Genomic DNA, 13,077 nt, shown 5'->3' with positions numbered 1-13,077 from the left:
GGCTTATAACTTCTGTTTACAGCCCAGTGTAGTGAGGGCGTTAGGCCTGGTCTACGTGACAAGGTAAGATCAACATAAGCTGCCTTGCGTTGACCTAGTTGTTCATGTGTCCATGCTTAAATTTGTCCGCCACCAGTGTAAATGCCCCATGACGGCAAAGCAGTTACACCACCTCCCCGAGCGGTGTTGAGCCATGGTTAACGTTCTGAGGTCAACACAGTGCGAGTGTAGACACTGCGTTACCTATGTTAACCCTAACTGTCCTCCAGCAGCTGTTCCGCAATGCCCAACACTGATTGCTTTGGTCACGATTGTGAACTGCGTTGGCCAGGAGTCACTGTGTCTGGAAGCCAATCAGCCAGCCTCCCCACTCCACTCTAAAACCCTGCGATTTTTTTGAAATGCCTTTTCCTGATTGTCCAACTTGGTGAGCACACCTAGCAGCTCTCCCTTGTTTGCAGCTTCCCAGCTGAGCATGAGGGCTACATACTCCATATGCCGCAGGCTGGAGCAGATAGGAGATACAGGATCTCCTGAGCCTGTGGGGAGAAGAGGCTGTGCAGGCACAGCTACGGACAAGCTGTAGAAATGTGGACATCTATGAGCAGATAGCATGGGAGATGCAGGAGAAGAGGTATGACAGGGACCAGCAGCAGTGCTGCGTGAAAGTGAAGTAACTACAGCAGACATACCGCCCTGGAGAGGCCAACGGTCAGTCTGGTGCTGAGCCGCAGGCCCGCCGGTTTTACGGAGAGCTGCATGCCTTGACAGAGACTATACCACTGCCCTGTGCACCACTGTGGATACCTCGGAGGAGCCTGAGTCCCAGCGAAGAAGAGGAAGAGGATGGGGGACATGAAACTGGGGGTTCACGCTGTGTCGCGAGCCTGGACCTGTTGGAGATTCCACTGCAGTTCAATCAGTCTTGGCAGCTGAGCACATGTGAGCTTGATGCAGGGGAAGGAATCTCAGGTAAGTGTATAAATGTATTTCCCATTACAATAATGTACTGATGGCGCTCCCAACTTAGCAGGTCAACTTTGCATTAATTTACTCATACTAGAAGAGGCAGAGGTACAACAAAGAGAGGCAGAGCTGTTACGTGCTTTTCATTCCCCTGTAGAGTTGAGAGGGGCCCGGGACCAGTGGAACAGTTTGTTTACCCAGGCATGTCCCTTGAGTCCTTCTGAGAGATCTCAATGAAACTTTCATGGAGGTACTCTGGAATTCTTTCCTGAAGGTTTCTAGGGATGGCAGCTGTATTTCTTCCTTCATGGTAAGATGCTTTCCCATGCCCATCAGTGATAACATCAGCAGGCACATCGCAGTAAACATGATAGCAGCATATGGGCCGGGCACATTTAAGATGCCAGCAGCAGCTGTGTTCTCTGAGCCTTTGTTACCCTCAGGAACGCAATATGAGCTAAAATCACCACCACGTGTGGAAAATGGGGCCAGTATTCAGTGCCGTTGCCCTATAGTCATAGTTTCATGCTACTGAGCAATTCCCTCCTCATTTTCCTCACCTCTGGTGGGCCATACTCACCACTGCGGGTGCTGTGAGTGGCACTGTGCACAAGCACTCCAAGCAGAAGTGTCAATAAGTAAGTCTTGTTTAAAACCTTAGGGGAGTGAGGGAAGGGAGTTCTGAATCTTAGCTTTCACTTTTCCATTGTGACTATATTGACAGTGGTATCTCTGTGTTTTGTCTGTAGCTGCTGCCATTGTGGCCTTTGTTTCCCCCCACACCTCTGGAATGCCAGAGCCAGGTAAGGAGGAGAAAGAAGAGGACTCAGGATGACATCAGTGAGATCCTGTAGTCAGACTGTGGGCAGAGGGTGCGGAGAAGGAAAGAGCGAACAGGAGAAAGTTGCAGCAGGAAAAGGAGAGGGAGATGCGCCAGGACATAACGCGGGCTTCTCTGCAAACACACATGCTGCAGATGCTTGTGGACCTACAGGTTCAACAGTTGCAAACTTGCCTCCCTTTGCAGTCTGCAGAGAACTTCATTTTAGCACCTTCCAGCGCACCCTTTCCATTCCACGTGGCATCAGGGCCCACCTCCCTACTACTACCACTCCACCCCGTGGGATGTTACGGACAGCCACAGCTTCACATACGCTGACCTGTGAGCGCCACAGTTGCTGTATGTGTAGCCAAGATGGACATGAATGTTCTTTTTCATTAATTAAGTTTTTAATGTATTTGCTTTTAAATTGCACAGATTATTTGTTTTTGCACTGGCTTTGTTACTCAAATTATTTTCCAAAAAATATTTTATTATCTATTAATCTCCAACATATGCTGCAGAATGTTTAGTGGTAGCGAAAGAACCCGCTGCTTGTTATTGTACACTATGACACAACTCACAGGATCAGTGACAAACACAGTAATAATTATAAATGTACAGCAAGCACCACAAAATTAATAGGTGCATTGATCGTGTTATATTCATAGATGTGCAACAGTAACCAGACAGTTCCTAACAGGCCCCAAAACTGCAGGGCCGGATAGAGCATAGTACACCACCACACATTACCGTGGCTTGCTCTTAAAGTGCTCTTTCAAGGCCTCCCCAAGCCATACAGCTCTTTGTTGAGCTCTTCTAAAAACCCCTGTGTCTGGCTGTTCAAAGTCAGCAGACAGCTGATCCACCTCCACCCTTTACCCCATATGAAACTTTCCCCCCTTTGCCTCACAGGTATTATGCGCGACACAGCAGGCAGCTATAACCCTTGGGATGTTTTTCACACAGAGATCCAGTCTTATGAGTAAACAAACCAACATCCCTTCAGTCTACCAAAAGCACATTCAGCTGTCATTCTGCAACTTCTGAGCTGGTGGTTGAATCTTTCCTTGGTGCTGTTGGGGTGGCCAGTGTACAGCTTCATGAGTCAGGGGAGCAAGAGGTAGACTGGGTCCCCCAGCATCACTGTTGGCATTTCAACATCACCAATGGTAATCCGCCAGTTTGGAAAGAAAAGTCCCTGCTTTCAGCTTTCTGAACAGTCCTGTGTTCTTAGAGATGTGAGCATCATGCACCTTCCCTGATCAGCCAACACGGATGTCAGTGAAGTGTCCCTTGATCAACCAACACTTGCATAACATAGAGAAGTAGCCCTTTCTGTTGATGTACTCTGTGGCAAGGTGGGCTGGTTCCAGGGATGCACATGCCATCACTCTGCTGCAGTTTGGGAGCCCCGTTGCCACAAATCCATCTGCTATGTTCTGCACATTGCTGAGAGTCACAGTCCTGTGTAGCAGAAGATGATTGATGACCCTGCACACTTGCATGACAACAGCTTCCACAGTGGATTTTCCAACTCCAAAACGATTTCCCACTGACTCATAGCAATCTGGTGTTGCAGGTTTCCACAGTGCGATCACCACTCATTTGTGCACTGTCAGTGGAGCTCTTACTCTGTTGTCCAGGGGATGGAGGGCTGGTGTGAGCTTGGTGCACGGATCCAGGAATGTGTCCTTTCACATACAAAAGTTCTGCAGCCACCGCTTGTCATTGCAACCCTGCATTACAGTGTGATCCCAATTGTTTCTTGGGCTCAGATATGGCACTATGCCATCCGCAACTGCTCTGTGAACGCCACCAACAGCCTTGAATTGGTTTTCTCTATGTTCCGCAGCAATCTGCTGTCCATGAAATCATCATGTTCTCCATCGATGCGGTTCTTCTTGCAGCTCTGCAAATTCTAGAGGATCATGTGCCCTGTGCTTGCAAAGTTCATGACAATAGTGCCAAGGCTCCATACTTCTGTCAGAGATGACAGACCGTGAGGTTTCATGGGATTTTTGAAAAGGGTGCAAAATTTGGAATGTAGATGACACTATGGGATGGAGAAAGTTGCATGCTGGGAAGTAGACCCCTAGCTCCCAGTCATCTCTGAATGACTTGTTTCTACCCTAACATGCATTGTCAAAACTTCCCAAAAGACAATGTGCTGGATGGTGGCAAGTTGAGACAAGCACCCCTGTTGAGTATGTGCGGTATCAGCGCAAGGATGCGAAATGCTAATTGTGGTTTATGCTGACATAATTTGCAGCAGCCAAAATTTGTAGTGTAGACGTGGCCTTAGAAGTGAAAATTTCTGTATTATGGGCCAAACCTCAGTCTACTCTATTTCCCTCCCACCTTCCTTAACTGATTATAATCGATTGATTGCTAAATTTCTGTGACTTTAGCACAAAATGTCTTTGAATTAACCAAGGCAGTCTCCTTTTAAGTTACCTTCCATTATTCCTAATACTCTCTTGCCAGGTGAGGAAGAATTAACAGAGCTTTTGTAAAGGGAAATCATGCCTCACCAATCTATTAGAATTCTTTGTAAGGGGTCAACAAACATGTGGACAAGGGTGATCCAATGGGTATAGTGCACTTGAACTCTCAGAAAGTCTGATGAGGTCCCTCACCAAACTCTTAAACAAAGTAAGCAGTCTTGAGATAAGAGGGAAGGTGCTCTCAGGGTTCAGTTACTCGTTAAAAGATAGGAAACAAAGGGTAGGAATATATGGTCAGTTCTCAGAATGAAGAGAGGTAAATAGTGGTGTCCCACAGGGGTCTGTACTGGGACCAGTGCTGTTCAACATATTCCTAAATGCTCTGGAAAAAGGGGTAAACAGTGAGGTGGCAAAGTTTTTAGATAATACAAAATTACTCAAGATCGTTAAGTCCAAAGCAGATTGTGAAGAGGAACAAAGGGATCTCACAAAACTCAGTGACTGGGCAACAAAATGGCCAATGAAATTCAATGTTAATAAATGCAAAGTAGTCCATATTGGAAAACATAATCCCAACTTTACACAAAAAAAGTGATTGGGTTGTAAATTAGTTGTTACCACTGGAGAAAGAGATCTATTGGAGTCGTTGTGGATAGTTCTCTGAAAATATCTGCTCAATGTGCAGCAGCAGCCAAAAAAAGCTAACAGTGTTTCAAACCGTTAGGAAAAGGACAGATAAGACAGTAAATATATATTTATAAATGCACTATAAAAATGCATGGTACATCTACAGCTTGAGTACTGTGTGTAGTTCTGGTTGTCCCATCTCAAAAAAGATATGTTAGAATTGGAAAAGGTACAGAGAAGGACAATGATTAGGGGGATGGAACAGCTTCCGTATGAGGAATGATTAAAAAGACTGGGACTATTCAGCTTGGAAAAGAGATCATAGAATATCAGGGTTGGAAGGGACCTCAGGAGGTCATCTAGTCCAACCCCCTGCTCAAAGCGGGACTAATCTCCAATTTTTGCCCCAGATCCCAAATGGTTCAAGGATTGAACTCACAAGCCTGGGTTTAGCAGGCCAATGCTCAAACCACTGAGCTATCCTTCCTTGACTAAGGGCATATCATAGAGGTCTATTAAATCATGAATGGTGTGGAGAAAGTGAATAGGGAAGTTTTATTTACCGTTTTACATAACACAAGAACCTAGGGGTCACCCAATGGAATAAATAGGCAGCAGATTTAAAACAAACAAAAGGAAGTACTTCACACAGCACACAATCAACCTATGGAACTTATTGCCAGAGGATGTTGTGAAGGCCAAAATATAACTGGATTAAAAAAAGAATTAGATATGTTCATGGAGGATAGGTCCATCAATGGCTATTAACCAAGATAGTCAGGGACACAATCATAAGGTCCAGGTATCTCTGACCCTGAGCCCCTGATTGCCAGAAACTGGGACTAGATGATGGGATGGATCGCGTGATTGCCGTGGCAGTTCAGTCTGAAGATCTGTCATTGGCCATGGTCCGAAGACAGAATAATGGGCTAGATGGACCATTGGTCTGACCCAGTATGGCCCTTCTTATGTAAATATGTTTCGACTCTGAATCTGCAAAGACATGCATATGAGGTGACTCACTAAACTCGTGGGACTTCTGGCATACTTGAAATTAAACATGTGGAAGACTTTGCAGGGTCTAGGCTCGTGTATCTTTACTGATTTTTTTCTAAAACAGTGGCTTATTCACCCATTCTGGTTGGAGCCAAATATTAATTGCTAAAATAACAAATATTATCCATATATGTTATTTTGTGCCAAAAGCTCTTTTGTGCATGTTCGGTTGGTGAAAAAGTTTGGTTGCCTTCTCCTAGCTCCTGATCTAAAGCACTGTGTATAAAACATTTAACTATTTTAACATCCAGATTGTTTGATTTTATTACATGTTTTGAATGTAACTTTATTCTTAAGTAGAAACTAAGAGAAAGCAAAAAATAATAAGCATCTCTGATCAAGCCTAAAACACCAGTAGTTTTTAATCAGTATGGCCATAACTTTCTTTCCTACAAAAACACTTGGCTTATTTTTTTCCCTTGCTTAGTTTCCCACAGGGATAAAAAGAACTATATGAGCATCTGATAATCTTTGATATCTTTAACCCTTTCTTTTACAGAAAAAATATGAAACATGTTTTTGCACGATGTGAAACAGTACAGTGGACAAACTCATATGTTTTGCCAGAGTTTCCTTATGATGTCCAATGCATATTAGAAGAAAGGAAATGCCCTGACCACAGCATGAGAATAAGGATTATTGAATTTTTACAGGCAGACATGACAAAATACCTGGAAGGATCACTGTAAGTACAATAGTTTTGAGATTCGCTCTTTTCTGGGGGGAAGAGCTCATTGCACAATGAAATTCCCAGATGATGATAAACCACTCTCTGCAATCTGTAAACTAAATAGTTAAAGGCATTGCTCCAAAGCCCACTGAAGTCAGTGGAAAAACACTCTTGGTTTTAATGATGGACTTTGGATCAAGCTCTAAAGGCTCTTCCCATGCGTTACTTTTAGGATAATTTCTTTTTCCTTTACTATGTAATTCAATGTAAAATGTTTTGGAAACACTGTATCAATTGAGCTTGATATCCGCTTTTAAAAAAAACAAAACAAAACCCCAGACTCCAAATTGCAAAAAAAAAGTGTCTAAAATGACACCTATTCCTGTATTTTCTTTTTATCTTGTTTGAACAGGTATCCAAACAGTCAGCAGTATAATGTTGTCGTCAATGCATTGCTGCAGGCATACCCGTTCCTTGATGAGGATGGGAATGGCTTTGTAAGTATCATAATTAGTGCAGTTCTGTTTATCTTAAATCTCTATGAAATATGAAACTTTTTAAATCTGATTGTTTAGAGGGAGACTAATTCAGAGAAAATTAATATCAATTTGTTTGGTGTTTTTATTTTGCTTAGTGCTGCAGCTTCTCTTTTAAGTTTTGTATCCCAAATAATATACTTAATCTTAAACACCAGCTGTTGCACAAGATTCATTACATTACATGCTGATTATCAAAGCGACTGTCAAATCATACATGCATAAGTACTAATGAAAAGTTACCTAGTTGTTGCTTGAGTTGACTTTCTCTGTAATGTGCTTGTTTTCTAAAAAACTGTAATTGGATAAGTGTTAAACATGTGCTAGTTTAAAAAAATCATGGCGATGATACTAATATGCCAGGCCAGTGGACAATTGTATTTGTATGGGGGAGATATAAACATTACATTATGAATATTTTTGGTGTTTGCCTTATGCTAGTGCAATGCATTGTGATGATCATTAGTGAACTTGTTTACTGTTACCTATCTGTATCAAGTAGTTATGTGTTCATATATTTTTAAATATGGCAGGAGTAGGTACATTTGGAGAAAATACTCAGTAGACCACTGCTAGGACTCTCATGTGGTTACAGCAGGAAGCAGAATGGAAGGGGGAGACGCTGTTAGGTTTGGACGTAATTTTTCATTTTCAGGGTCCAGAATACAGATCTGCAATCTCCAAGGATAATGTGCAGGCCTGTTGACTTCACATCATTGCCTTGCCATGTGATACAGCCCTTGGTAAAAGACTGCGGGAGGTGGAGGGGGGTTTGCTCTAAGAGACACATACATGTCCTCAACACAGTTATTGCAGAAAATGCAATCTAAGGAAAAACGTGATGAATATCCCAATTCTTCTTTCAGCCTGGGCATTGTGATAGGGGAAGTACCACACTGAAGTAAGCAAACTCCCCATCCTGGGAAGGAAAGGCGAGGTAAAGAAAGCATCAATTTTTGCTCAAAATTCCTGTTGAGAACCCCCAATAGGAGTTCCATGCCTGGGTCATTGGTACGACATGACCCCGTTTGCAAAGACTGACTAGATTCCATTTGTGAATGTTTCTAAGGTCCCATCTACAGAACTTCATTTTAGGAAAAATTGTGGAAAATTTTAGGAAAAATTGTGTTTAAATGTGGCTCTGAAAGCAGCTTTCCCTAACAAATATAGACATGGCTAAACTGTGCTATAAATCATTTTATAAAACCGTTCTTTGTCAAATTGTTCATCCCTTTCTGAATTGGCTGGGGACATTGCATTAGCAGCCTGCTAGCAGAAACTGTATTTGGGGAGTAGCATAATGTACTCTGAGCAAGCAACTTGGTGGGGCAGAGGCTTCTGTTTGGTAACGTGTCTGTTTTATTTTTGACATTTTGTTTAGTAACTGGGAAACATAGCTGGAAGAAACAACAAAAGCATGCAAGGAAAAGGTTCAACCTAAAGAGTCACAATCTTGTGAATCTGATATGTTAAAAGTTAAAGTGAGAACCCCCACTTCTGTAGTGATCTGGAAATGGAATTTACATCTCATGGGAAATGTCAACATTTCAAAATTTGTTTCCATTCTGAATCAGAACAAAGAAGTCAAAATACTGAACATTCTCGAAAAATTCAGAAGAGTTTTGAATCTGAAATGTTGGAACAAAAACTGCCAGTATTTTTGCTGGAGATTACTTGACATTTCAGAAACGGAAAATAAAAAGAACGTTTGGAAAAATCTTAAAAATTGAAGTAGATCGATTCCAGTGAAACAACGTTTCCCTATAGGAAAGTTTTCATGCACAAGTTTTTTTTACCAGCTCTAGTTTTCAAATATTGACACTTGTTTTGGTCTAAAATATAAAAAAGTATAACTTAAATGCAGTTAATACTTTTCTTTTTTGTGGAGAATAAAGTAATTTAGTTATTAGGAATCTCAAACTGACAGAGCAAGATCTTCTAAAGGTCAAGTGTTTCTCCAGTATTAGTAGGAGAAACATGAATATAGAATCCTACACAAAAGCTTGCCATTTCGTTTTGTAGTAGAGAGGTAACCAGAAAGATGCGGTCTACTACTGGTCATTTAAAAATTATTCATAATACCAGTCAATGTTTGAGATATCTGTTTTAAACAAATAAGAAAGTTGTCTTACTAGCTCTTTATTTAGAGTGGGAGGCGGGTAAGAATTAAGATAAAAACCCCAATTTAAAGAAAAGCGTAGCTTAAAGATACTAAATGTAAAACTATATCCCTGTAATCCATTAGTGAAGAGCTTTGAGCTACTTTTGGAATGAAACACAAGTTTCACCACATCGGACTGGCTTGGGGATGAGAGGGGAAATCAATGCTTGAATCTTATTTAAGGTTGCCCCATCCCCCCCCTTCCCCCTCCTCCACGCGTGCTCCCTCCAATAGTCCTCCCTCTTACTTGAAAGATATATCCGGTCACATGGAACACTTAAAAAAGTTAATCTAACTTTTTAGATAAATGGGATAAATTTCTGGTCTATAGTATAAACTGAATGGTGCTGTAAAACGGAATGGTATAGAAAAAGTGTTGGAATAAACAGGATTTATATAAGAGCAACAAATGGCTTTAAGGACGTATTTTAGGAAAAAACTAGTTCTGAATGCTTCAAAGATATTAAAATTTTGAACACAAACATGATTTGTTTGTGTGGCTGAGCCCTACTGCTTTTTACTCTTTATTTAAGAAGAATCCTTAAAAGTCACTTTGTAGACAAGTTTTTATTCCTATCAAAGAACAGTGGAAAAGCAGCCAAAAACAAAACAAAAAAATTGGTGATCTCTTACAGAACAGATTAATAGGAATTTAATTAAAACCACCCTAGGGAAAGGCTGAGGTCTCTCCCACTAAGAACTAACAACAAAAGATAAAATATTGAAAACACAAACAATTAGTATGGGCAAATTCCGGAGTTCTGATGTTAGTTTTTATTATTATTTTTAATAACTTTATTAAATTTTAAATATACACACACACAACTAAACTATATATGTAAGCTTCTCATAATATATCAACTATTTGCTACCTAAGTTTAGCTATACTTGAAAATATAAATTAATTATTTGTATTACAAAATTTACAAACAAAATTTGTTTATAAAATTCCAACTAATTAAATATAAAGCTAACAAATAAGATAAAAATTGGAAGCAAAATTCAGAGGAGAGAGGTAGACAAGAAGGAAAGAAAATGGGTAGAAAAGAGTGGGGCTGCATTTAATAGGATCATTCAGATACTTACAGGAAATAATTTTTCTTGGGTATTTCTCTTATATTCCATGATGGCCAACCTTACGATGTCTTTGTTCCAGTCTTCAATTGTTGGTCATTTTTTTGGATTTCCATTTTTCTAGTACTCGTCTTTCAGCAGTAATTAGTGCTCCACTGAGCCAAAGTTTTTCAGATTAATTCAGCTTCCAATTAATATCCATTAGGACTTTTTTAAATTACATGTTTAGCTTGTAACACAGTTTTATTTGATAGGAAAAAGTAAACTCTGCAATTAAGTTCTGCCCAAAACATTCAGGTATAGGAGCATTCCCAGAGCATATGGGCTAAGTTAGCAGCTGTTGAATCATAGCATCAACGTTTGTCTGACTTAGCAGCACCTGTTTTGATCAGCTGGAGAAGGGTCCAATGCACCCTCCATCCGATTTTCTGTGGGATTAATCTTTAAATATCGGTCCAAGGAACAGATTGACAAGGTGGCTAAAATTTGTTTCCATTGGTTAGCAGAGAATTTCTTCTTTAGGGAATCCATGTTTAATTCAAATTTGCTGGCCAAGTGTGCATATAGATTTGCCATAGGTCTTGGCAATCGGTAATATTTGGAGAAATGAAAGCAGTTCCCAGGTGGATCAGGGGTAGCACATGCATCTGGGCCAAACAGATGGTAGATGGCATGTTTAAGGTGGACGTATGGGCACTCCTCCTTAGTTTCTAGATTGAACCTTTCTTTTAATATTGTAAAAAGGAGGAAGGTATTATTTTCAATAAAATTGACTGATGGTCAAAATCCCTTTCCTAATTGAATGTGGCCAAATGATGGGGTTGTCTGCTATACAGAGTTTTGAGTTACCCAAGATAGAGGCCTTGGTACGTAGAAGGGGGTGATTTTTAAATGTAGTAGATATCATACACCAAGTGTCTCTGGCTGCCACAATGGTTGGTAATTGTTCTTTAGGGACTAGATAGTGATCAGTGTGTAGCGTGCTGGAAAGGGTTAAAGGAACCACCAGTGCTGCTTCCAGCTGGATCCAATCCAGGGCTCTACAGTTTGAGAGAATGACTCACTCTCCTGCTTGGCTAATTATTGCCTGATGGTAAAGTTTAAAATTGGGAAATCTAAAACCTCTGTCTTGATAGGGAGCTGTAATTTTTGTAAGGAGATTCTGGCTTTTTACCAGCACCCCACAAGGAGGATTTGAACATGTTGATTTTAGTAAAATTAAAATGGAAGAATATGGATAGGGAGGGAGGGAGGAAGAGTTCAATCAAAATGAATGCCTTCCCAGGATCCTCTTTTTCTGTTTGTTTTTCTCCAAATGGGGAAAGGTACTGCCTGCCATCTGTTTAAATAGTTTGCTAACTGCATGATTAATGGGGATAGGTTAACCTTGACTGTTTTTAATTTCCTTAGAGAACAGGATGCCAAGATATCTGAGGTTTGTCTGTTGCCATCTAAATGTCCCTGTAGGAGAGCCACTTCCAACTAAATCCAATAAGATCTTCATTGCTTCTGACTTTTCCCAACTTATCTTTGTAGCCTGAGAGTCTATTGTTTAAAGGATATTGGGAATAGATTGATCTGGATTTTTAATAAAGAGGAGGAGGTCATGTGCATATGGAAAGATTTTTGTCTCATGATTCCCTGATTTGATCCCTTGAGTACCTTGGTGTTCTTTGGTTAGTATTGCACATGATTCTAATGTCACACTAAACAGAGAGGGCATCCCTGTCTAGTTCCCCAAAACAGATTAAAGCAGGGGAAGGGGAGTTGTCTGAGATACTGTGATACTTGTTAGGATACAAGAGTTGGGATTGGAATATAACAGCTGTATCCATGAAATAGGACTTTCCCAATCTAAATTTATCCTTGGTAAGAAACATATTGCTAGTTCACTCTGTCAAAGACTGTCTCTGCATCAAGTGAAATGATTGCATGGGAATTTCGAGAGTGTTGATGGAATGCCATAACGTTAATCAATGGACGTGTGTTATCTGAACCATGCCTTTTTTAAATAAATCCCACCTGATTGAGGTGAACCATATCACTCATTGTTTTTCAAGTGCTTAGCCAATGTTTTTGAAAGTATTTTTAGATCAGTATTGATTAAAGACATGGGTCTGTAGCTGTTAACACTTTTGTACATCTTTCCTTGATTTAAATAGTACAGTAATTAAGGCTTCCCTCATTATAGGGGGTAATATACTTTTCCCTTAAGGCATCTTTGTGAATGCATAACAGCTTAGGGGCCAGAATTTTTTTTTAAACTTTGATAGAATTCTGTAAGTAGGCCATGAGGGCCGGGGCTCATTTTCTCTGAATGCAACCGAGAGGTCATCCTGGCCTGCTGCTCTTTTGAGATTTGTGGGTTTTTAGAGTTTTAATAAAATTATTCAGTTCTTTTCTTCGCGGAATCATTATTGTAAAGAGCCTGGAAGAATTTCAGAAGTTGATCTCTTTTCGATTAGTAATAACATGCCCTTGTTCTGATTTGAGTGATGCTACTCAGGATCTTTGACCTCTCATTTTTAAACTGTATGTGAGAATTTTCCTTGCTCCCTCCGACTCCCAGTGTGTTTGTTTGAGTCTAAAAAGAGCAAGTTTGGCTTGTGCTGAACTAAGTCTATTTACTTCATACCGAACACTGATAAATTTTCTACGATTTTCTTGGGAAGGGTTATCTTGCACGTTCTAAATCCATAGTTTTAAGTTTAGTTAATTCC

At 40.5% G+C, this 13,077-nt stretch overlaps 1 protein-coding gene across 6 annotated transcripts in view; it reads left to right on the top strand.

Moving 5' to 3' along the window:
- SAMD3 (sterile alpha motif domain containing 3) overlaps nt 1–13,077 on the top strand; it is a 103,157-nt gene that overhangs the window by 48,903 nt on the left and 41,177 nt on the right. For all 6 annotated transcript variants that reach the window (XM_007060780.4, XM_027823213.3, XM_037894780.2 and 3 more), the window contains 2 exons: nt 6,416–6,601; nt 6,999–7,083. In XM_007060780.4, coding sequence (XP_007060842.2) covers nt 6,416–6,601; nt 6,999–7,083 — 271 coding nt within the window. The remainder of the gene's footprint in view (nt 1–6,415; nt 6,602–6,998; nt 7,084–13,077) is intronic.

Source organism: Chelonia mydas, chromosome 3, assembly GCF_015237465.2.
Source record: "Chelonia mydas isolate rCheMyd1 chromosome 3, rCheMyd1.pri.v2, whole genome shotgun sequence".
NCBI lineage: Eukaryota > Metazoa > Chordata > Testudines > Cheloniidae > Chelonia > Chelonia mydas.
The sequence above is the reverse complement of the archived record's forward strand: the minus strand, read 5'-3'. Positions and strand labels throughout refer to the sequence as shown.